Source organism: Mugil cephalus, chromosome 6 (assembly GCF_022458985.1).
Source record: "Mugil cephalus isolate CIBA_MC_2020 chromosome 6, CIBA_Mcephalus_1.1, whole genome shotgun sequence".
Classification (NCBI taxonomy): domain Eukaryota; kingdom Metazoa; phylum Chordata; class Actinopteri; order Mugiliformes; family Mugilidae; genus Mugil; species Mugil cephalus.
Genome location: NC_061775.1, coordinates 25,756,764 through 25,783,439, shown reverse-complemented (window position 1 = coordinate 25,783,439; position 26,676 = coordinate 25,756,764). Strand labels below are relative to the sequence as shown.

Below are 26,676 nucleotides of genomic sequence, written 5' to 3'. Positions count from 1 at the left end.
GCACTCTGCTACAAAAGTGTGGAGTGTTGCCCATGTTTCTATTTCTGTGCATTCATGATGTTCAGTAGGTTTGAGGTCAGCGTGGAGATTTGGTTTAAGGTGAAAATTGTAGCTTTAAATTATCACAGAATAACATTTATTTGTGAGTGTTGAAAATAGAAACTGAGTGACAATTTTCCTAGTGACTGTAATTTCATTCCATTTAACAATGTTAAAGTGCATAGCCTAGCATCTCTGCTCATTTTTCACCTGCGCCTTCATGTCAACTTCCATGCAACTTTTTCTCTCCTGAGTCCAAAATGATTCGGACACGTGTGACTGTTTGACTGTTTATGAAGCCTCAAATAAACTGTATCACCTAATTCTGTGTTACGTATTTTTAGCCAACTAATTTTCAAATATTAGGGATAAAAAAGTGCAGAAGGCTGAGGAAGGCTGAAGGTGATGAGTTTGGCTTTGCTTCAGACATTAAATCTGACTGTGAAATTAACGGAGTAATGTGTTTAAATGCATATCAAAAATAAAGAAAGAGCATTAACTGCACATTTGCAGATGATGTTGTGTTGTATAACAGCAATAAAATTGGACTTCTTTTGGCTTTGGCCCCAAATTAAATGACACCTGTAGTGGTTTCTTTTTTGTATGGAAGTACTGTTGTAAGTTAATAAGTGCAGCTTTTAAAATGTGCTCCATGTTCAAGCTGAATGCATCTTAAGGTTTGTGGACATTGAATGTCCTTTAAACATAAAGTATATTAAAGTGCATGTAACTTAAGTCAGACCTGATTTACCTGCTGCTTTCATGTAAGTATTGTGTGTACACTGGATGTAATTGTGCAGACGTGACAGAGCTTAGTCCAGTGTGTATTTGGAGCAAATGGACAAAAACAGATCAGGGATTTTGTGTTTTATCTTGGATTCTTCGTGGAGTGTGTGTGTGTGTGGGGAGGGAAGGTTAATATGCTACACCGCAATTTCATCTCCCAGACAGTCGGGAGTTCCCCGTCTGTTGAGAACATTGAGCAGCCTCAACGTCTCCTCATCCGTTCCCCAGCCGAAGATCTCCATCTCCTCGTCCTCCTCGTCCTCCCCCTCGTCCTCATCGTCCCTGTCGTCGCTGTCGTCCGTGTTCGACTCGTACTCTGACGCGATGCCCGACTCGCGAAACCTGGCGAATTCCAGGCAGCTCAGAGATGTGACCTCGTTGGGCGATAACTTTGTTGGACTCTCCGAGACTTCTCGGTCGTCTTTTATCTCTGGCCTGTTCGTCTTGAGTGGCGGGGGAGGCGAGGGGAGCCGAGGAGGCGGAGGCCCCGGGGGTCCCGGGAGGAAACGGAAGCACTCCAGTTTGAGTAGACACTGGTCCCTACCTAGTGGGCTTCCCAGAGTCCCGTTGGAGGATGAAAAGGCGTTGCTGTTTCCGTCGTTGGTGCCGAGCGCGGGCAGGTTGAGGGCGGACACCTCGGGTTTAGGCGTCGTGGGGTCGCAGATCACCGGAGGTATCGTGGATCGGAACGTGATCTCCAGCAAACTGTCCTGGGACCCCACTAGAGAGAAGAGGCAAGACAAAGAGGTGTAAGATAAACAGAAGGAAATCCAGTCAAACAAGTGATGAATAAGGAATAAAAGAGGAGGAAATGACAGGCGGATTAAATACTTTACTGTGCCCTGATTTAAATTCATCACCAGCAATGGACAAAGACGAATGTATGTGATACAGATATCTGAGAATGGCGGGGAAGTAGAGGATTATAAATCCTAACAGAATAAATCCCCCCGTTACCAATAAATCAATGCTTTCGTGTACACAGGAAGACAAAAGAAAAAAAAACAATGTTTCAAAGTGTTTCATCAGCATCACAGCTGCTCAGTGAAACCTGCTCACACTGAAACACAGCACAAACCTGGAGCTCAAACCTCTGATTGTTTTAAGCATCAAACACCAAAACAAACCGCAACACTCAAACAAAGTTTAGGATTCGCAACATTTGACAGTTTTAATAATAAATTAACGTGTTTAAATGCTTTTTAAATGGCAAAACATTGGATAATTTTACAAATCTAGGGACCGGATTTTGTACTGGAAACTTTCCAGTTTAAATTTACAGAATTAGTATGTTTTTATTGGCTGTGGAGAGAAAAAGAAGCAGAACAGTTAAATAGTCTATGCAAGCAAGAGAGCATCAATATCGTCGAGCAAATACCTGCAGCGCAGAGATGCTGTAGTGGTTTTTAACTGTTCGAGCTGCAGACATCACCTCTCAACTCAAACTCCATTCTTAATGTCGTCTTCAAATGCATCATGTTTATCTCATGAACGGCCCCAATATGGTATTCATGACCTTGTAAGTGGACTTATTTATTTATTTTTTTAAAGGTTCAGGAGTTGTGATGTGTTTGCTTTTCAGAAACGGTGGACGGGGAGTAAATATACTGTAATTTAGTCGTATCGAGATTTCTTTGCAACTTCATGATACGTCTGAGGAAAATATTGACATTTTTCTTTCATCATCCGCTTTGCATTTGCATTCATTCGTTATCTGAAGGGTTACAGATGGACCCCGTTGCAGCCGGCGGGTCGTCTGTCTGTCACAGAGAGACCAGCGACCATTCACACTCATGCATACGGCCAATTTATTTATATTATGATAACGATGCAATGATGCATGTCTTGGGAATGTAAGAGGAAGCAGAAGCACCGAGAGAAAAGCCACACAGGAGCAGGGAGGACGTGCAAACTCTGCACCAGTCGGCCTGTGGATTAAAACGAAAAGCTAAACGATAGCTTCAGTAGAGATCAGCACAACAGTCCAGATGTCTGCTGGCTGCACTTAACAGTTACCCCTGGAGCTGATGCTACGTTCATGCTAAGAGGCTACAAAGCAGAAGTGAGGAACTCATAAAAATGATTGATGCTTCATCAGGGATGAATAAAGTCCCATCTTATCTCATCTTGCCTTAATAGCTTTATCATATTTTTCATCCATAACTGCGTCAGATCTGAAATCCACAGCTGCTAACCTTGATGAAGAGACACGCTGCTTTTTAGAAGCTTGTTAAGTGAGTGACGCTTTGAAACGCTCTTCCAAAAAAAATTTGAAGTGAAACAAGCCTCTTCTTTTAGAATATTTTGACCCGTGAGCAGGAAAAGGACGCGTGTGACTAATGGCATTAAAACGACAGATCCACTTCATTTAAGGGAGTCAAAGAGCTGCACCGTCCCAAAGCTCTGACACTCCACCAAAGAGGTGAAGCCGTTTTAACACTTTTACCACTGCGCTTCCAAAAAGTCTATTTCATCTGAGCCTTTTTTGAGTGAGAAGGAGAGTTCTCTTGACCTTATTAAAAGGTCCACATCAGTGACAATCACAAAAAATTCTTCCTTCAGTGAATTTCTGTAAAACCTGATAAGATAAAATATTGTGGCATCTTAGAGGGCGGGAGTGACTGCGATGGTTTCTGAGAACATAATCAGTCAAAGGAGGTGGTTTAAAGACGTCCCAAAACACAACAAGCTTTAATGTAGAAGCTTCCACTAGATGTAGCTCTAACTGGTGCCATGTTTGAGTGTTTGCAGACCTGAATGCGTCAACGCTCTCGTGCATCGCGCAGACGGATGTTTACTCTGTTGCGTGCAGGGATTTTTAACCTCCTGGCTATTATCATCTTTGTCATCCTCTTTATTCTTCTGAGAAATGTCCCACTTCTGGCTGCTGTAGTCCAATTATTTACCTTTATCTTCATCACCTGACCTTTATATTTCCATAATTTATCGTTTGTTAAGTTTTAAAAAAAGAATCAAATAGTGATTTATCTTTTGAGTTACTGTGAAATATTTAAAGGTCTATGCATAAACTAGATCATATATTGCTATTTAATTTGGACTAAGAGCACCGTGGGCAGGCATACGATGGTGAGAAATCTCCAGAAGGGACAAATGAATACCTGTCAGTGACAAGTGCATGCACATGAATGAAAAAAAAAATATATATTTGTTAATCATGAGGCTGAAAATAAATTTCCTAAACCAGCTAAATGTGGAGGATAATCCTGCCTTAGTTGAATGAGGAGAACTGCGTTAAGATGTACCTTAAATTTATTGCACTAAAAGGCCCAAATGTTATTTTCCCCTCTTTAATCACTTACGGGTAAATTAAATGTCAAAGCAGATCACCGTGGCTAATGAGCCGATTTCCTCCTGACTGCCAGCGGAGACCGATGTAGGCCACACTTAATGAACTTCACGTCGCTGTGCATAAAAACTTTTGTCATGCCAAAAAGTGCCCCAACACCAAGTTGGTTAAACTTTCTCCAAGATCATTTAAAAATTGTATTGTATTGAATGTATTATTTTTGTTTTCTGTTCTGCTTCTGTTTTCTGTCTCGATTGTTATTTTGGGGAGGCCTCCTCTTCCAGCCCCTTGTTGTTGTGTTTTATCGTATTTTTAAATGTGCCAAATAAATGAAGTGAAAATCCACGTCTATGTGTTTCTCTGCTGCAGCAGTTTGTGTGTGCATGAGCCTCTGAGAGAATCCACTCACTGGGATTTGGTCCAGACATCTTAGTCTCCAGCTCCTGGATCTGTTTAACCAGCAGGGAGATGTGCTGCAGCAGGTCTTTGTTCTGCAGCAGCAGCTGGTGGACCCGAGCCTGGGCCTCGAGCCGGGCCGTGGCCTCGGCGCTCAGCTGGTCCTTCAAGAGGTGAACCTGCATCGAAAGACAGGATAAGACAGAGAGGGATGGGCAGATAGAAGAGGAAAAGAAACAGACGGTCAGCGGTGAGTCTGGTTCAACCTCAAACTAAATAAACTTAACTAGATCATTTTCTCATCAGTGAAAACTTCCAACTATTTTGGTAATGACAACAACGAAAATGGAAAAGCCGCCAGAGAAAAGAAACAAAGTTTATTCGTTTTTGTCTGCGTGGCTCGGCATGACATGCAGTTATTCTGCAACTAATAACATGACATCTCAAGGTTGTTGGTCGTCATAGTAACACAGCAAGCTTTTTTTCGCCCCAGCTCAGGCTCCACAGTAAGAAAAATAATGACTGTCAGAGCGAGAGACAGGAAGACGTGACGAGGGAGGAAATGCTCCTCTGCCTCCAGCAGAGTCTGAGGGCGACCGGCGAACATGCAGCTGCATGCAGGTCGAATGGCTTCGTGGATCTGAGGTTAACTGCTTCCGCACGGCTTTTTGGTGGAAGTTAAACCTGCAGGTTTCCTTCTGTCTATCTCCATATTTTAGTTGTTTGGTTGTTCTCATGCAAAATAAACACAAGTTCATTTTAACACTGACAACAACACAACATATTTGCTAATTTCTAGCATATTAGATCTGTATATTATGTTTGCAATGTTTGCACCATCTTTGCGTTGGCTGCACAAGTGTGCACACTGCACCTGCTATATTGCAATGACAATGAAAACCTAATTGACCTTTGACCTTTACTGATTAGCTGACTGCTGCTGTTCGAAATGATGCCTGCAATTACCACTTATTGCCACAGGTGTCGCCAAAAAACAACAAAGCAGAGATCTTTGTGATTTCCACTATTAAATTAGCATTATGCAAATTAATTATTATTAAAATTATTATAATTATTGTAGATCTATATAATTGAGCTGGCTGTGTACAATATATTCGGATAATATAATTAATATTTATTTGTTTAATTATTTATTTATTAATACAGTCTCCTGAGTACAGTAAAAAAATTAATACATGAGTGAAATTTTACAAAACATCAATAAGAACGACAAAAATACCTAGACAATTTTTAATAATCGGAAATAAAAATCGCAATCATGCTTGCAATTACCACTTATTGCCACCGGCGTCGCCAAAAACAACAAACCATAGATCTTTGAGATTTCCACTATTACATTAACATTATGAAAATTAATTATTATTATTATTATTAATTTATATAATAGAACTGGCTGTGTACAATATAAGGTGAGTGGAATTTAGAAAACATTAAAAGCAACAACAACCACAAAAAAAAAAGCCTGGACAAAACAATATATAAACATTCAGGAGAAATTAGCAAAAATGCCTCTTCACACAGCATGCAAATGAAGAGCGCAGGTATTATTTAGGACCTCATGTCGGTACTGAACTGATCACGGGAACATCTCCCTGACTCAGCTCAGCAGGTGGCAGTGATTGATCAGTCACGGCGTATTTTCGCTGCGTGGTAATTAATCAAAGCGGCCTCAGTGGTTTTCCACTGTGAGGCGAAAAAGATCAATCGGCGAAAGAGCAATCTGGTCGAGTCAAGTGTGTGAAGAAAAACTCACTTCAAGTGGGAGAACACGCTGCGTTTACTTCACGTCGAAGTGGTTTAATAAAACATCCTGACCAGCTGACGAAATAATTGATTGCACACATGTGGCTCGGACCATCAATTAACGACTGTCCGACTCAACTGTGTGTAAAATCCTTAGAAAGTAAAGTAAACCATTACGATCACAGAAATAGTTTTCTGCCTTGTGTTTCCGTTTATTCTTAAAACAGTAACTTTATCTATGCATTAATAAAATTATTTATCCGGATACATGAATGCGTCAGCTTGCTTCTGCTTACATCTTCTTCTTTTATGTCCCATATTCCTTTACTTAGGTCTCTTTACTGGGCTGAGACCAAAAATAAAAGTCAACACAAACTGCTAGTCAGACCTAACTAACGTACTCCTATGTATAGAGGGTGAGAGATTAGCAGCATTAGTGTGAATCATAGTCTTTAATAGTGTCTAAAGTGTAAAACTAAATAAAAAAACTGTACCAACAGATTTGCAGAAGCAGTCAGAGATATATTTTTACAGGTTCCTTAAAGGGAAAGAACAGAGAAGTAAATGGCTCAGAAACCTGGTGTTGTGGTTCATATTTAGTGTCAGGTAATATTAATTTATGCTGCATTAAGTTACGTTGCGGAGGCCTGTCAGATACTAGATATTGTGGATGTTGTTGTTTTGACGTAGTTACTTTTAACGCTAAAGTATTGTATGGCTAACGTTCCTTCTCAGTAAAGCTCTTAGCGTTAGCATCTTTTATTTAGCTACATTTATCATAACTAAAATAAACTAACTTAAACTAAATGAAACTGGGACTAATCCACTTTTCCAAATAAGTGGGTACTCTAGTACAAAGCCATTGGAGCTGCATTGTATAAAGTACTAAAAGGTCGTAGTTTAGTATAAGTACAGTATTTCCCAGTGTTAAAATCAGGTCCACATAAATGTCACCGTTTATTATTGGGTAGTTCATATGTATCATTGTTGAGTCTAATTGTCCTTAATTTGATCTGATAATCCATATTTTCCAGGTCTCGCTGTATTTACTGATACATTTCACCATGTTTTTGCCCCTCAGGGGGCGTGGCCTCATTGCAGCACGCTAAGCCCCGCCCACTAAACACTGTCACCATGTTCACTTGCACATAAGACGTCTCTGTACACTGGATTCTGCTCAAGTTATGTGACATCACACCTTGACATCTGGGAAGTAGCGGTGAACATTATTTCACGTTTCAAATAAACTTTTAAGTTTAATTAAACTTAAACCAGACAAAGGTCTTGTACTGTAACTGTGTAAGCTGTGGTTTTATAATCTTTTATTACAGGACTAGCGGTGCTCCAGTGGCAGCTCTGATCCTCACGTAACCTTAGTGCCACAGTCTGCTGTGGTCTGCAAGATTAAAGCAGGGACTCCATTTCAATTTAAGACCAAAAGCCTTAAACTTCTTTTACACTTGGAATCATTTATATATATATATATATATATTAAAAAAAAGGAAGTCGCCGTTCAGTCAGGGCGCACACACGCACACTTTCTTTCTTTCTTTCTTTTACCTCAAAGTGCTTTCCAAATTAAATGTTAGCGACTCCACGTCCCACCCTATTCATCCATCTCCCATCCCGAGCACATAGCGCTTTCAACATTTTCAAAGGAGAAAATGCTCAAGGTTTAAAATCACAAGTATGGATCAGCAGAGCCCCGGCTTGTTGAAGGAGATGAGTTATTAATGATTACCTGACAGGAGAAGTGTCATGGCTCTCAATAATTTGATTAAACTCAGCCCTGGAGTTTTTTTTAAAGAGTCCCGCAGAACCTCAAATGTCCGATATCTAACAGGCAAAGGGAGCGTGGACATAATATTACTGATTTACGCCGCATGCATGTGGGGAAGGAAGTGCTCCTGTGTGTTTTCCACTGAGTTATGTCTTGTTTTATACATATAAATAGCTTCATCAACAGCAAAGTGCTTATGGACATTTGCCCACAAGAGCACCGGTGTATTTTCAGAGCAGTGAATCATGCGGAGGTGCAAGTCATGGAAAACCCGTAATGACTCCCTGGTTTCTCATTTCAGCCCGATGTGGCGACGGTGAACTCGTTACCGTGGCAGCATGAAGGATCGTGGTTGTTGACGTCAACGGTGACACGTATCAAAGCAGAGAGGTGAAATAAACTACACAACACGCGGGGACCGAGAACGGGAACAATGCACCAAGGACACTTCAGCGCTGTGGAAAAAACTCGAGGAGGTGCTTGAGGATCGTATTCACTGAGAAAGTCATCAAAACAGAGCCGACATCCATCACAACATGAAGTATGTTTTAAAATCATTGGTGTGCTTGTTTGTGGTGTTTTATTTCTTTTTTTTTTTTTAGTTTACCATGATTTCTGCTTCTAAACCATTTTACTTTTTAGTAGTTGTATATTCATTCCCAAGGAGTCACAGGTATTAATAACATAATAAGAATAAATCCAATGTGTGAATCAATGTTAAACTGTGCTGTTTTAGGAGAATTATCAGATACAATCTGATTAAACTGAGATGTTATTGGTTATTGTACTCTACATTTCTTGTACAACTTTGTTTTTTCGTAAGAAAAATGAAATGTACATGAAATTATGTGTGTAAATACAAATGAATGCCAATAAATATTTGGTTAAAAATAATGTCTGTACTAGTTTAGATTAGTAGAAGATTAGAAAATGTCATGTGACAACGATGTATACACTGATCAGGCATAACATTATGACCACTGACAATACATGGTTCTGCTCGGACACTTTTGGACCTGGAACTCATTCGTGTGGACGTTACTTAGACATGTAGCACCCACCTAGACCAGACCAGACCAGACCTAGACCAGACCAGACCAGGCCAGGCCAGACCAGACCAGACCAGACCAGACCAGACCAGACCAGACCAGACCAGACCAGACCAGACCAGGCCAGACCAGACCAGACCAGGGTTTAAATGGAGCCAAATATCCTGACTACATTCGGTTTAGAATGAAAAGGCTCCATATAAACACCTCAATCAGAATAAACAGGCCCAAACTGAATGAAGTTTAATTCGGTTTCACAGGGGAAGAATATTCCTTTTAATGTAAACGGTGAATCAGAATGAAGTCAAGCTCCGTCCCGTGTTGATATAAATGTGTAGTGACGTTCGAGTGACGTTTCCTCAACTGGAGACGTTGTTTTTAATAATAACTCTGAAAGAACTAGATGTTGTCACATGCTTAGAAGGCAGAAGAAACAAAAAATATTTAACTGTTTAAAAAATATTAATTGAAGCCGAGATAAACTGAAGAGTGGAACAAATTCAGAGCCGCTGGAAAACCTTGAAGATGAGCTAATATAAGGACAACACAATAGCAAAAGTTGTTGCTTTAATAACCACAGTGTAAAAACAACAGTAACTACTGCTGATTAGTGATTAGTCTGATGTAGGAGCAGGCGATACTGAGAGTTTTAAGGGTTACAGGGCTAGTGTCACTGATGTCAATTTTAAAATGTCATTGAATAACTTCATAATTTTCCCTTTAGTAAGTTGATTATGATAAAAAAACAAGACAAATATTTAGTCAAATCAACCAGTTATATAAACTAATTATAATATAAAGCAATTAACAGTATAAACTTTAAATAATTACCTTTTTACCACATAATGAAAAAGTCATTTGTGCAACATAAGAAAAAGGAACAATGTAACACAAACATAGACAGAACAATGTAAACAACACAATAACAATGGAAATTAAAGTCCGTAACAACAAACAAAAGCAACATATAAAACCTGCTCAGAGAGGAAAATGTTGGCTCATTCATTTTACACCACAGAAGTGGGTTTACATCCCGTGTAATTGTCTTCTCTAATGAGAACCGACGCATTTCAATTTAACAGCATCAGTTCCAGCTGTGTGATGCTGCTGTGATACTAGGATTCATCTCCTCCTTTTACTACAGGTGGAGGATGGAGAAGCTCCTGCAGACGTGGAGAGAAGCTGCATGAATTTACTGGACGTACAGAAGAGAAACTGGAACAAAAAGTATCACGCTAGTATCGATCAGATACCGATACTGGCCTTGATATCAAGATTATCGATATTCAGATCGATACTCAGCTCTAGTCTGATGAAGGCATCAGTCACATGATGTTTTCACCAATCTCACCAAATCAGAAGAGAGAGACACACACACACACAAAAACGTTTTAAGGAACAACTCAAAAGAACACAAAGAACAGCACAAAGTTGATCTGGCCTCCAAATCCACTAGATCCCAAACAGATCAAGAATCAGAGGTCTTTCTAAATCCATACGTAGCACTGGACTGAACTGGACTCTACAACAACCTCCCTGTGAGGAAACAATACTGTATATTATTGTACGCAGCAAATAACTTAAATATCTTTCACATCTGTTTCTATACAACAAAGCTACTGGACACAAATTCCCCCCCAGGATAAATAAAGTATCTTTTTTTTTTTTATGCTACCTCTGTGTCTTTCTGTTTTCGTCTTCCTCCTACTTTCCTGTCACAGGCCAACGTCTATTTCCAGTGTTGATTTTCTTATTTTTTTTTCCCTCCAATGACATTTTATCACTCCATCCACACTTTAATGAGGAGCCAGTGGGGCGGAGAGACACAAAATGGAATCAAAATTCACTCCCTCCCTCCCTCCTCCTCTTCTTCTTCTTCCTCTGCCACTTTCCCTCACCAGACAGAAAGACGAGTGTGGAGGAACGCAGTCATACACTTCCATTATCCCTCCACTTAACAACAACTAGAGCCGTCTCCGCGCCGCGTCCGACCTGTGCAGACCTCGTCTGTAAAGACTGACACCCTGACGATGACTTCGCTGGTGTAATTTAAAGCAGACGGGGCCCAATCTTGAGCTGAGGAAGCGAGCGGCTCCACTTCAACAACTCCAGCCGCTCCTCTGAGGTTTATACGTGTATATTATCATTTTTTCCCCGATGCCGTCCGTGTTAAACGTCTCGCTAATAACTTAATCATCATGCAGAAACTGTAGCGCACAAATACGATAAGAAAAACAATAAATCTTCTAAAAGCCAGACCTGAGATTTATCATGTGGATGGATATCTGATCAAAAGGAGCCTCGTTCTGAAGGTTAAATGTGGGTTTATTGAGCGAGGTCTGGTGCAACTGATAATAAAATATAAAGAAAAAGAAAAGATAATAAACAGTTATTACAGCTCTTTGATCATTTATATGTTTTTATGTGGTTCCTTCAGTTTGATTTCCGTTGTCGGACCTGAAAAATGGATAATTCCTCAAATGAATTACCCTGAACCTTCTCACTTTTCACAGATACACGTAGTGTGAGGTCCAAGGAAGAAACTTTGGAAACCACTGATCTACTGGATGTATTAGACACCGCCCAGAAATATTCTGTGGCGGGAAGTTGGTCTGGAGTCACTCTGTTGGGAACTGATTACGCTCCTGCAAAGACAGAGGATTTAACAGAAGAGTTTCCTCGTATTAGTTGGAACATTATTAAATCCAAACGGTGCGTTTGTTACCAGAGCTCCAGAAACAACAGAAATATCTACCCCAGAGTAAAATCTTTATTCTCAACCCTGATATAGGGTCCTACAGAGGCGGTCCCTGTTGTCAGCATAATAAAACATCATCAACACGACCTCCAAAAGATTTTCCTGACTAATAATTGGAGCTGGTCTGCAGAATAACAGGGTAACACATGAATCGTTTTAGCACCACAATCGAATCAACTGAGAAACAACAACCATTTGTTACTTGTTGGGGTCAAAACGCTGAATAAGAAGAGAGAAGACGACGACATTGAAATGGCTTTCTGTGGATCGCTCAATGAATGACAGCAGTAAAGACAATACTTGTTCACCTAAATGAAGATTATCTTGCAAAAACCTAGACAGGGTCCAGCCTGTTAGTGCAGCCAGAGTTATTACGGTTAGTAGTTTAATATACGAATGCTACTAATGCTGTGGTATAGAAGAAGACGATTATCATAGATCTGAGCTCTGGAAATGTGGCGCTACAATTAACAATCATACCTCTAAATATTTTGGGCAAAATAACCAAAAATAATTCCCTATTTACCCAATTATCACATGCTGTATAATAGTTTTATCACAAAATGCAGGAAGTGAAATGTATCCATTCAGAGAAATAGGGAGAGCGGTTATTTACCACGTGCTGTAGTATTTGTACTGATTGGCAAAAACAAACATCACTTTACTCCTCTGTAATCACTCAGATTTTTTGACCTGGTGCACAGAGTGCTTATTTAGTTTAATGACAGAGCAGTCAGATGGTAAAAGAAATAAATAAATAGCACGGTGGATGGAAAATTGATTTAATTGTGGTAAAAAAAAAAAAAAATAATAATACAAAACACTACAAAAAAATAAATAAAAAATGTTCACAGCTTTCTCTGAGACCTGCAGGATTTTATTAGATAGAGTTTGTGTAGTATTTATATGGTGATGGTCTGCAAGAAGACGGCATAAGCAGGACTCTTCAGTTCACACACTGTCACGCCACACATGACATTTCTCACAGAGAAAAACGATAAAACTTGCCGCACATAGACTTTAAAAGAGATAGTAATCTATGAACAGATGAGGCAAAGGCAGGCAGAGACCAATCAGCCAATCAGAAAACAGTATTTGTCGTTGCCAGGTGAAATAGGAGCGGCCTGCAAAGAAGAACCACCCCCTCAAGTAAATAGATCTCACTGCAAACGAAATTCAGAACTTGCGAGCCCACTTCAGGTCATAAGTATTTGTTCCCAGTATTTCTTAAAACACAAATTCAAAACGGTGTTTTAGGCAAATGCTTCACTGGTCTAAATGGAAATAAATCTAAATATAGGCCACGGCTGGAGGGTATGACCTAAAATGTCTATCACGGTAATTTTTTTTCATGCATATTCATGTGTTCACAACATTTTCTGCTGGTTGAGAGAGGAATTAATGCAGTAGATTGACTAAGGATGGACTATTTTACTGTGACGATAAGTAAATATTGTAGAATAATTAAACACTAGTAGTGAAACAGGTTTGCATGGCTCCGTGTTAGCACTGTAACTTTAGGCCTTACAACCTTTCCATCTTCACCATGCCTCAGACCTCAGACCTCAGACCACAACTGACTAAATCACAAACAGTGACGCCACTATTCCCTTTCCAAGCTTAAAGACAGAAGAACTAAACCCTCTTTCTAAAAGTAGAATCCAGACAAAGGGGCCAATTAAAAAGCGCAGCACTCGTGTTTCGCTGCGTCGGTCCCTTGATAGTAAACCTGCTGCTACCCAGCGGCTCCGTCTTATCTGAGCGTCGCGAAAATTAAAGGAGCTCCGAGCACCTGAAACGACTCGTTAAAGCTCTAATTAGGAGACGGCATCTCTCTGCCTCTTTATTGCATCCATTGTTCAGAAGTGTCTCCCAGCAGAACGACGCCCGAGGACAACTTTCATTTTCCAGATTCAGCCTCCACCTAGTTTCACTTCCTTTACGATTCTTCCTCTAAATGGAAACCAGATGTTTCTAACTGCAACATCACATACAGATAATAGGATTTCTCACACAGCTGTCTGTTTTTTTTTGTTTTGTTTTGTTTTGTTTTGTATTTCTTACTTCCACTTCACATGGCGCCTGCTCCAAAACACCTGAGCTGAGATGAATAAAGATATGAGTCAAAGTTTAGTTAAAAAAAAAAACCCAAAACAAAACAGTAAGAAGTTTGCATTTTTATTTTAAGGCTTGAGATAAAGTGCAGTGATAAATGCTTTCAAGTCTTATAACTGGTTTCCACTTGACTAGAAGAGGAAGAAGTTGCACATTTTTCCATTATTTTGGATTATTATAAATTTTTTGAGCTTACCAAATTCAATCAAACAAGCTTAATTTCAGCACACCTGGTCTTTTTATTTAGTAGATATCTCTAGTTGAAACCCAAGAATCTCATTTAGCTCAACGTTAAGGCTAATTCATGGGCTAAAACATGAGTCATGATGTAGGACCCTGTTTAGGAAATGTGTAGGTGCATTTTCAAATAGCTTGAACTGTAACAAAAAACAAACAAACAAAAAAATACAGGAGCTGTTGATTAAAATGAGCACAAGGTAGGAACCCATCAAACATCTCTGCAGAACAACTACCAACTCTAAGAGGTGGATATTCAGATATATAGATTAACAGATATCCAGGGCAAGACAAAAAAAAAAAATGAATTATTGCCTTAATCTGACTTTAACTAGACGACTTAAGTGCATGTAAACACATTACTCCGACTCAAATCGGAGTTCTCGGAAATCAATTTTCTCCAGCATGTATACGCCTTTAACGGACTTTAACTTGACAACGTGTGTGCGCATGCTCCACAACCGCTGTGCTGGGGTATGACCCCGGAACAAAAACATCCAAGAAAGTCAGCTGCAGAAGAAGAAGAAGGCAAACAGAGGCGGTAGAAGAACCACCTGAGGGATAGCGCCATCTTATCTGCACCAGAAGTAGCGCACACACTACAAACGGACCTATTATCCATCTGGTTGTTGTTTAAAATGCCGATCTGACACATGAGCGACTCTTGTTTATTGTATGATGAAGCCCACTGAAAAGACACAATATCGCCACCTAGTGTGGAGGAGGAGAACATGTTCCCGTCAGTTATTCCATTTTCTCTATTGCATGTTTGAATAGCAACCCAAAGATGAGAGATGGTGTCTAGAACCGAACAGATTACACCACCAGTCTAAAACCACTTGAAAAGGTATTAACTTCACAAATGTCAGCCAACGAAAAAACAGTTTGTTCTTGTTGCTCCTACACAGACTGTTATGCATGTAACCAAAACAAACTGATCACTACAACCAAGACTCAAAACAAAAAAACTGAAAACCTTTTGGTGCCAAGACCTTGTCCCTTGCTCCCCTTCCTGATTACAGAATCAGGAAATCCCACATAAATGTGAAACACTGATCACCTGCTGCAAAACCACTACAGTAAAGACACCACAGACAGTAGGAAAATGAGAATATAAAACAATAAGAGCCCTGTGGCTTCACTGCTGATCCTGCAAAAATGTCCCGCATAACCGGAAGATAAGGTTCTTTAAATGGCACCATTTCACTTTCAGACAAGACTGTCAAACAATGACTGTCCCATTGGTGGTGGAAGGGGATTAGGAGTGTTGGTTGTGCGCCGTGAGTCCACAGGGTTGGTTGCCGAGGATGTACTCTTCACACAGGATTATCATCACAGCGCTGCCTGCCCACGCCAAGGACCCTTTGATGTGGAAATGTTTGAAACCCCTCCAACACGGGTTCGTCTGCTTCGTTCAGGAATGATCATTTTGCTGGCGCAATGCTTAGGAAAGCATTAGAAACGCACTTACACTTAAGATGACAAGAGAGCGCTTGATGATGGGAGACGGAGGAAAAAAGAAGAGGCAACGGACGGAAAGAAATGTGTTAAAGTGGGAAGGAAGATGAAGGTGGTGGGAGAAGGAGGTAACGGGAAGTAAACAAAGGAAAGAGAAGTACGCAAGGAAGCTAGAGAAAAAGAGGTTAAATTCTCTAAAGCGGTGACACAGCAGCAGCTGCAGACCATGGTTTAGCATCGAACTAGAAAGCCGCCGACGCACTCACTCAATTTCAAGACTTCATTAAACATCTCTATTTCCTCTTATCTCGAAGTGACAGTGGTTAACACTGACCAACTCGCTGATTTACCACCACTTACTGTGACCTCTACTAAGGCTCAGGCAGCAGGGTTCAACAACAAGAGCATTTTTATTTTTTTTTTTTGCCCCCCCGCTCCCTGATTGGGAACACAAAGTCAGCAGATCCACAGTGAAAGTAATGATCTCTGAACCTCTTATGGTAATTTCTACCATAATAAGATGGGACAACAACCCTGCCTTATTGCTGTTATATACCACTTAGAAATACAGCTGCTGAAATTTGTAAATCAAAAAAGGGTTTTAAATGGAGAGGGCTGCAGTTATTTATGTATGATATCATAAATCTGCATATTTTTGTCAAGATTTAACAATTATCAGTCTAAAAAATGAACTGTGAATAATTCTTGATTTCTGTGACAAATATTCTAAACAAACAACAATCTTCATTTTCAATCTTCATTGAAAGGAGAAAGCCGGAAAAAAAAGACTATTTTTCTACACTGGGGCCAATGAATATTTTCTATTTAAGCTAGAACAAAATGGGCTTTTGATGAAGAAAATTATAAAGATGGTATTAGAGGAACAGCACATAGGTGGTTACAAAGTTATGTGGAGGACAGATTTCAGTATGTACATTTAAACAATGAAAAGTCAAATTTATTGAAAGTTACATAAGGTGTGCCCCAAGGCTCTGTACTAAACCCTCTGTTGTTTATTTTTTTACATCAATGATCTCTGCGTCCAAACTGTTAAAATTTGTGTTGTTTGCTGATGACATCAGTACATATTGCTCTGGTAAACATTTGGAACAGCTTCTGAATGTAGTGGAAAAACAATTTAAATTTCTTAAAAGCTGGTTTGCAATCAATAAATCATCATTAAATGATTATTATTATCATTAAATGTAAGTAAAACAAAATTTCTAATATTGGTAAAAAAAAATGTGTATGTGAAACCAAGTTTTTGGCTGATGTCAAAATCAATTGGGAAAACACATAAACAACAATTAAATCTAAAATATCCCAAACCATTGCAATTTTATATAAGACCAAGACATTTTAAATATCGATCCGATAACCATCTATCTATCTTTCAACCGGCTGATCGAATAACGGAGCAAACATTTAAGGTCTATAGGAGAATATATAGATAAAAAAGTGGTTTCTTGCTTAAACCTTCCTCCCATTTGTACAGTCAAACACATTAAAGGAAGCAGAGCCTAAAATCAATTTGTGATTGAGGCAACAAATAAAAAAAAAAAAGTGCTCATTCACGCAGTGGAAATTGAAAATTTTTTAGGGCGAAACATCTGAAAAACCTGAACCAAAACATAATGTTTTCTGTTTAGAAAAAAGAACTGGACAAAGGCAAGTATCAGTACTTTCTGTTTGACATCGGATGATATTTTTGTCACTGTGTTGCTGTACAGTTCTTCCTGGCTTCAAATCTTGTCACAGTTCAGTGTTGTTGTTGTTGTTGTGTTACATATGACAACATAACACATTCAAGTCTGACAACTGTGTAAAATCTGCGGGGACCTGCTGTTCGAGATGCTACGATCATAAACAAGAAGAATTTCTGCCTCAAACATGACTAAGTAGGTTACTTTGTCATTCAGTGAATCCTTTCAGCAAATCTCCAAAGAAAGAATAAAACAAAACACAAACCCAACGCTGTCTTTTGATTTTCTGGAGTGAAACTGAGGCGAAGACACCAGGGATAGCCATTTTTCTTTCTTTTTTTTTCCTTTGAGTAATAAACTCATTTCGAGAGTCTAAATAACAAAAAGAAAGTACACAAACACAAACTGATTGTGTCTTCATTATGCATCATAATCTGATGAGTGTATAATTCATCATGAGTTTCTCTGAGGGGAGAAAAAAAAACAAAAAAGCCAAGATGCAAACACAGATTTTCTTTTTCTTGGCCCCAAAAAGCCCAACACACTTGGGTTCTTGATAAACTAATATTCATGAGATTCATGTCAGCTCACTGGTAAACTAGTTCATGTAAAAAAGAATACTGCATGTCTCAGTGAGTGTTTCTGAGTACTACCCTGACACCTTATTATTATGGTTTAGCCTCAGTGTGTGCACTCTAATTAACGTGATTTGAGCGCCATAAAAAGTAAGGAGACTAATTGGTGAGGATTTGAAACCAGCTTTCAAACTCTCTTAAAGTTAATACTGTGTTTCTGTAAGGATGCAGCTTAAGAAAATATAGAAAAATGACCATTAAATATTTCTACAGTCTAGGTTATATTTAGCTTGTTTTAGAATTTCAATGAAACCCAGGCAACTGACTTTACATTTACATAAAATAAGGGGAAAAAATGAAAAAAACACCTGAGCTAATGGTCTATGGTCTTCTATTTTTAAACCCTTGCACATATAGTTCACACAATGCTAATTACTGTAGCACCAGACAAATCTTATTCTTATTCTTAAGTCGTTTGTGGCGACATCAATGTCCTTGTCCAAGTTTTTATACAAACCGGTAGAATGAAAGATAGTTGTGCAGTCGGGTGAGTTTCAGACAAAGAAACCATATTTGCATTTGCAGTAAATTATTTCTGGCGGTACGTTGCTTTGTTCTGGAACCTCCCTGCCCTTCCACGTTTCTACAGAAAGCGCCTAAGGCAGGGAGAGTCCAGGAGTGAACCCAAGGATACAGAGCAGTCTACTGCAGAATCCTCCGCTGTTGATTAGGACCGAAACAGCATAAAAGGAAGGTTGGAGATGGAGGTGGTTTACAAAGCAGCTTGGAGAGGAAACGGAAAGAGTAGGCAGACTAAAGTATATCTATATATAAAAAGTTGGAGAAAGGCAACTTCTTGAAATGGTGAATGGTGCTCCAATGGAGAAAAAGGGACGGGTCAAACAGTTAACTCCAACAACAGGTATCAGGGTGTTAACAGACACCAGTCACGTGAGTTTCTGATGGGTAACACCAACAAGAAGTGTTCCTATTTAAACCCCCACCAGTCCTTTAGAACTGACGAATCGTCTACAGGAAACTCTACGAGTCCAGTTGAACCTTCACACAAGTTTGTGGTACATGAGCCCGGCTACACAAGCTCAAATAAGGAGTCACGAATGAGAGTTTCCAGCAGATCCTTCAGCTGAGCAATTGGTTCATGCTAATAGATGAACTATCAGTGGATGAGTTTAGGTATTTGAAGGTCCTTGGTCGTCCAGGTCTCAAATAACTGGAGAGATAAAATATATCCTATGTGAAATTTGGTCACTTACCATAATCCCGAAAGTTGGATAAGTGTGAAAAAGCGCTTTTAAAACGGTCTATTCATTGTCCTAATCTGGCAACACAGCTGTTAGCTTAAGCCTAGCATAGGCGCTATAATGCAGAGCTGCTAGTTAGCCAATCGTTCGCAAAAGTGATAAATAAATTTACAAATTATTTCCTGTGACCTGTACGTTCAAATCGCTGCCGGATTAGGAGAATACCTGTATCAATGCCTATATCAAATTAAAAACACTTTTTCTCATTTATCCAACTCTGGGGAATTTGGCGAGTGACTAAATTTCACATAAGGGTGGCGTATCCCTTTGAGGTGTGAATGGGGATTAAACTTCTCAGGTACAGATGTCTATAACTCTAACTGGACATGTTTCAGCTCATTATTTGAATAATTCAGGTTAACTTCACCATTTGTGACAGTGAAGACAAATAAAAAATAACCTGATAAACTCTGAGGAATGGTTTTACTTCTGATTAGAAAGAAACTCGTGACAAATACGGATTAGCATCGGCGTGGCTTCTCCTTTTTAAAGAACCATCGAATAATAGAAGGACCCAAAGACTTTGTTTGTTTGTTTGTTTGTGTAGTTACTCTCACAACCAAAAGGGGGAGACCAAAGCTAACACTGTATAGCAGATTGAAACTTCTCATAAAGTTTGGTAAAGAGGAGGGTCTATCCAGGCGCTGAGAAGAAAAGGAAATTATATTTTATCCTTTATCTTGCCTTCAGCTTTATCTTGTGACCCCTTTTTGGTTTCTAAGCCCAGCGCTGAGAACCAGAGGCTTGAATATTATTTTTTCTGTCTACTCGCTGATAATTCTACTAATAATCCGAGCACTACCAGGACAGAGCTTCACCACAGAGAAATGCACACAGATAGAAGTCTTAAAAGAACCTGAAGCTAGTGGAAACAAATTTAAATGTGTTCGAAGCGAACTGTTGCAGCAGCTCAGACTAGTTACGATAACTTTGCCAAAATGGCAGACGAAGCCAAGGTCAGACACAACCTCCTCATCTTAAAAAAAAAAACAAAAAAAAAAAACGCTTTAACGCAAGATAAAATGCTTCCTTTCATGTGCCAAAGCTTGTTTTGACTAATTAAAAATTGTCGACACCTGTGTTTCTACTGGTGGGCAGTGACCTCTGGCTTCATCAACGTATAATTAACAGCATTTATGTGTGGGCACGCTGCCTCCGAGTGAGTGAGCCGTGGCAGCCGTCCGTTCAGCATCGCTCAGGTTAAAACGAGGCGATGGCGAAGTTCAGGGTGAACGGGCGCTTTAATCAGGACCCTTCTCTGGAAGCCGGGAGACATCAGCGTTTAACCGTCTCAGACACTTTTGGGTCAGGAGTGTGTGTGTTGAGTAGTGAAATAGAAGTTTCCAGTCTCGAGGCCTTTTTCAGGCTGATGCTTAAACTTTATGGATGTGTGTGTTGATGCCGTCACTACTCGCTTCTCCCACTGCAGCCACTCAAACTGGATGAGTGATGTCTGGTGCTGGTTGCACCTGGTACTTTCTTTTCAAACCCACATTTTACTGCAGGTATGTGGGCAATAACCTTATTTATTTATTTATTTATTTTATTATTTTTCTTTTCAGAGGCCAAAACTGCCTTCAACCATGTTGTCCATGTGCACTGTGCATCTGTAATTTATTTATTTCTTCTCAGTAATCAGTCCTTGGTTAACAACTCAATATTTAACATAATTTCACTTAATAAACCTTTATTTAAACTTTCTATATGTGCATACTGGTATTTTTTCCATTTTAAACCAGATTTATTCATAATCGTTACATCACTCTCACTTTGATGCAAACACAAGATACTCAAATTATGAGCAGCATGTTTTGTGCAACACCTGCTCTGAGCACAAAACCCTGCTGAATAAAACAATGCACTTATTATATACTGCAGGTATGTATGTGTCGTTGCAGGAGTAAAACGGTGCCTGGGGGAAGTGAAAAAAAACAAACAAAAAAAACCAAAGTCTATGTATCTATAAATCAGTGAGGATGAATCCAATATCTGCTCTGCAAACATAATTGCTTTTGTTTGTATTATGAATGACTCCCCAGCTCGTCAAGGTTTTGCCTCCAGCTATAGACATAAACAATGAACTTTAGAGAAGAAAAAAAAAGATCACGCATGAGAGAGCCAAGCCCAGCTCTGTGCTGCTGTCACTGGTCTGGTGACTTTAAATTAAGCTGTGTAATAATTATAGAACCTGGAGCTACTGCAACAGGTCCTAAGGCAACATATGATAAAGTGAAGGTTAAAGCACCACTTGTTATTGTAATCACCATAACAGTATGTGGAGGTAGATCTGAAATGTGAATCACTTTTTATATTTACCGTGTTTGCAGGAAAGTGTATAGTTGTATGTAGTCGTGTGGTTAAAAGCACAAATTATGTATCTATTTCTCAAAATAACAGACATTTCAGGTCTCCAGTACAATTCCCAGATCTGCACTCGTTTCTAACTGGTTTTATTTTTACATGAATGTGCAAGAAGTCTAAACGCACCTGTGCCACAGCCACTTGCGTCTGCTGCTGCTGCTGCTGGAGCTGCTGCTGGAGCAGTTGGATCTGGTGGTGGACGGACAAGGGGGCGCCGGGGGGCAGCGTGCCCGACGCTGGGAGCAGCATCCTGGGGCTGGACAACAGCAGAGAAGCCTCCTCTGAAGCCTGGAACCAGGGAGAACGAGAAGAGAAGCGAGTCAGTATCTAAAACAGCAGATTACATACAGGCGCGTCCTAACTTTTGACTGGTAAACCATATTTTCTGTTTCAAAGTAAAATTAGTCAAAACTAAAAAATTGCAACTGATGCAAACACACAGAAAAGAAAAGAAAAAAACACTCATGAATAAATAAGTGTAATGAGGACAAGCAACAGCATCGATAAAATGCCTTAGAGAACAAGTGATCATCAAACCAAGACTCTGAATGTGAAATGTAGAGTTGCTGATTAGTTGCACCAGTGTGGGATGAGAGCTGATGACTGAGAGAATGCAGATCAGTGGCCCTGAAATGCTCCACTCCAGCGTTAATGAGCTTTGGGACTCAGCCCTTCTTCGTCTAACGGCACAAAGAATCCTAATTTTTTCAGTGCTTCGGTAACCTGTCACACATCACAGCCTCTGACGGTGTTATTTTGAGGTGATTTAAGTCAGTGTCACCTCAACATGTTTCACACCCGTCTGAACTTTTCTACATTTCTGCATTGGATTGTAACCATTTTAGTCTAGAAAGTAGAAAAAGAGAAGATAATTTAATGCCTTCCAGCATCAGATCTCCGTCTGTTAATCACAGGGGTTGTAATGTCTTTGTTTAGGGCGGCTTTGCTACGATGGATGGATTCATCCTTCTGTGGGCTGAAGAAAAACTGTGTCATACAACAAGACAACAAGCCCAAGAACACAAGTTCTTCTCCAAAAGATGAACGGTTCAAGAAGACCAAGATGAATGTTTAGGAACGGCTAAGTCAAAGTCTTAACCTTAATCCAAAAGAAATGTTGTGAAAGGACCTGAAGTACATGTGAGGAAACCCACCAACATCTCAGAACTGAAGAAATGGACTTAAATTCCTCCAAGCTGCTGTAGACCACCACTGATCAGCAGTTACCAGAAAACTTTGGTTGCAGTTGTGGCTGCAAAACTGGATCATGCCCGATATGTAAAACACATTAAAACACCTAAAACAAGGGATCACTTACTTTTGCAATGTACAGTTATGTGACAATGATTACTTTTCTGGATTAAATAAATGTACAAGACTGATCTGCAGTTACCAGAAACATTTAGTTGCCGTTATTGGTGCAGGTTTAACTATTTTTTGTTTTCACTTGTTTGAATGTGTTCTCTTTATGGACTTGAGTGATGTTTTGATTGCTTTTTAAGCAGCGCTGTATATATATATAAACCAATTTCTGTTTCAAAATAGAACAGCCACACTTAATTCTCAAGGGTTCAGTGAATGGGAAGAAAGTGCAGCTATTTAGCTTGAATGCACAGTTGTTCTGGATAGATTTCCCCACCCTGATTCTCCCCACTGGAGTGTTTCAAGGTGAAAAGTTGATATAGAGAACAAAAAAATAAATAAATAAATAAAATAAAACTCTCTCAGCCCAGCGCAGAAACCATGGGAATATAACGTGAACCTGCAATGCCCTGTTATGCCCCAAAGCCATGTAGAAAATGACTGATACAGGCTGAGGAGTCATGTTTGGTCTCACACTTAAGCCAAACAAGACAAGTCCTAACACCCATGTACCGATTATTATATCCATATAAAATACTGACCGTTTTCCACCAAGAATCACTCTTAGGTTTTCATGTGCAATTTCTTTTAGTACAGTCACAGACAAAATACTAAACAAATCCTAAAACAGCCATTACAAATTTAAAGTTGATTGGTTCCATACAAATACATAAGCAATTTTGAATATTGGGCCATTTCGGTACCAGTGATCCACTAATGAAGACCGTGCTTTTTCTTAAAAGACACATTTTCCTGTTGCTGTGCTTCATGTTTATATGAAGCCAGTACATTTGAAAGTCCTTCAGAGACAAAAATTGCTAAAAGAAGGAACCTAACGCAGGAAACATGCCTGAAGATACAGATTCTCAGCTAGGAAGGGTACAGCTGCCTCCAGATCACCAGAAAGTGCAGTCAATTGGATCCACTCAGCAGAAATACAGACGAACCAACAGCTTGGACGACAAACCAAGATCTGGGCGTCCGAATGTTTCTTCAGCAAGGAATGACCTGACCCTGATCCACATGTGCAGGGAAAACCACCAAATGACATCACAGGAGCTCCGACAGCAGTGTTCAAACCAAACTGGTGTCCCGTGTTCTACCTGCACTGCACGTGGTCGACTTATAGATCATGAGTTAAGGTCCTACAAGGCTGTCAAGAAGCCTCTGATCAGTGAGAGACAGATTAGCCCAAAGAACACAAGAACTGGACAGTCAGGAACTGGAAGAAGATTCTGTGGTCAGATGAGTCCAGTTTCCAGCTTTATCTTCCTCCTGCTAATGTGAGAGTATGGAGAAGGCCTGGCGAAGCATTATCTCTAGCATGTACAGTACCTACTGTCAAAAATGGTGGAGGCAGTATCATGGTTTAAGGATGCATGAGTGCTGCTGGTGTTGGTTATCTCACTGTCTGCCATTAGCACACTGAACTATGCCAAATATTGAGCCATTCTCCAACCCCACATGCTCCTTTCTACATGTGCACTGTTCCACGTCATCTCATCCGCTCTCTCTGTTTTAAAACTTTTGATTATTAAGGATAAATCATCTATATTCCAAATGAAAGGTCAGGAATTTCACGCATCCAGTGCCAGTAGATGTCCTTAAAGATAAATATCTTTACACTTCATCTGTATTGCAACACAATACCTTTTCAAGGGCACAATCAGTTAATCCGTTCACCATGACACTTTTTTTTTTTTTATTCCCATCTCTGTTTGGCTTTTGTTATGTCACCTCTATCTTTTGAATACAGGTGGACCCCTGCCAGGTCTAAGCACGTATTACAGGTTGTGGTTTGAATCCAAGCAATGTCACATCACTAATACAAATACAAAGCGCCTCAAAGTGACTGGTACTGCAACGCGGGGAGGGGGTTCGCCAAACTGATTAAATTGAACCTGAACAAGCTCAAATGCATCGACGCCAAAACATTTCTCCATCTGTCTCTCCTTAAATACCGTACGGTGACACATAGACAATGACGTGAGTGGAACACAAGACTTATGATCTGTCCGACATGTATCTTTTAGATGAATGAGTGTAAATTACCCAAGAAGACAAATTGTTCTTATGGCATCATGCAACAAACCAGCAACTCTGCTGAAGTATTACTCATGTGGAGACCAGTTTTAATTTTGTTCACAAAGACGATGACATAAAATATTTGTCAACTAACATTTTTTTCTGGGACAAAATTGATGAGCTAAAACTAATATCTGGTGAATGCATGAAACATCGTTTCCAGTCTCAAGTCCATGAATACACAACACAAAATACAATACAGAAAATATGAAAATAAAAATCATACATAAACATTTCAGCCAGTGCACCCAGAGACTGGAGGTATATCGGGCACAGCTCAGAGCGGGATTTACAAGTACTATTCCCAGATTCCTCCAGTCGTTGCATGAATTTAAACTTCTTAAAAGTGCTTTAAATGTGTTCACTCCTGCAGTGACAAACATCTGGCTGGCACTCCCTCCCCACTGGATATTTTTTAAAAGAATGCGCATAGCATCATTTTATGCAACCTGCAGCCTCTGCATGCCACATCTTTTGTAGCTTGGCCACGAATTGAACAGGGTCACCTTCATCTGCTCTGAACAGAAGCTGAACGCGTGCAACAGTGTTTGGCCGGACGTATAATTTACAGCATTGTCTATACACATCATCATCATTCAGGTGATCAGTTATGAAGTGTCCAAGGTACTTAATCCTTCTACAGACCTCAAGATTATTGCCAGCACAGTTTGAGAGCAGGAAATGTCAGTCATGTTTTACTCCAAACTCAGTGCAGATATTAAGGAGTTGTTGTGGTCCTGCATTAGAAGGACTAAAAATAACAAGGTCATCAGCTTACATTAGATGGTTCACCAACATTTCACCAATCATACACCCAGTGTTGCAGGCTCTCAATTGCATGGTACATATTTAAACAGTGGACAGCATAGTGGATTAGCATTTATCATTTAACCAAAATTGTCCATAAATGTAGTTTATCTATCTGCGATGGACGCTCCAGTCTTATAAATTGGCTGATCCAAAGGTGTTTAAAATACAATAAATTTTGACTGCTATTTTGTCTAAAGACGAGGTATGGAATAGCTGTTAATGTTGTTATTTGCAGTTTTACTAAATGTAATAATTAAAAGTGAACAAGAACTTTTTACTGACTACAACTATGAAAGATAAAAGTGACCACTGGTGGGGACCTAATACAGTCACATTATAGGGTTGTGTATTCATTATAGGACTATGAAAGTAGTACCACTAAAGTACACCACCCTCTTTTAAGGTGAAGACATGTTTTTTAAGTTTACAGCTGCAGTTTCACTCCCTCCTCCTCCCCGTGAACGTACTTAAACCCAGACTATTTTTCAGCGTGAAAACATGATCAGTCCAGAGTGTCCCCAACTTCAGCACTAACAGCTCCAGTCGCTGTACCTTGCATAAAATGCATCAGCATGGAGAAGTCCACCACTGAGCCTTCACTAGCAATAGGACATGAATGTGCATCAACTTGTGTAGAGTAACCAACTGGGACACCCAAAACAGCAACACTCCGTAAAATGGCCTGTGATTGGTGGAAAAATAACGTCAAACCCTGTAAACACAACCCAGAGTAGGCACTGAAGTCAACTGTTCTCTCATAACACTTGAA

General features: G+C 39.7%; 1 protein-coding gene across 2 annotated transcripts in view; it reads right to left on the bottom strand.

The window, feature by feature from the left end:
- LOC125009051 (carboxyl-terminal PDZ ligand of neuronal nitric oxide synthase protein-like) overlaps positions 1-26,676 on the bottom strand; it is a 205,493-nt gene that overhangs the window by 32,826 nt on the left and 145,991 nt on the right. For both annotated transcript variants that reach the window (XM_047586582.1, XM_047586583.1), the window contains exons 8-10: positions 21,777-21,938; positions 4,542-4,707; positions 1,370-1,546 (exon numbers count right to left, since the gene is read on the bottom strand). In XM_047586582.1, coding sequence (XP_047442538.1) covers positions 1,370-1,546; positions 4,542-4,707; positions 21,777-21,938 — 505 coding nt within the window. The remainder of the gene's footprint in view (positions 1-1,369; positions 1,547-4,541; positions 4,708-21,776; positions 21,939-26,676) is intronic.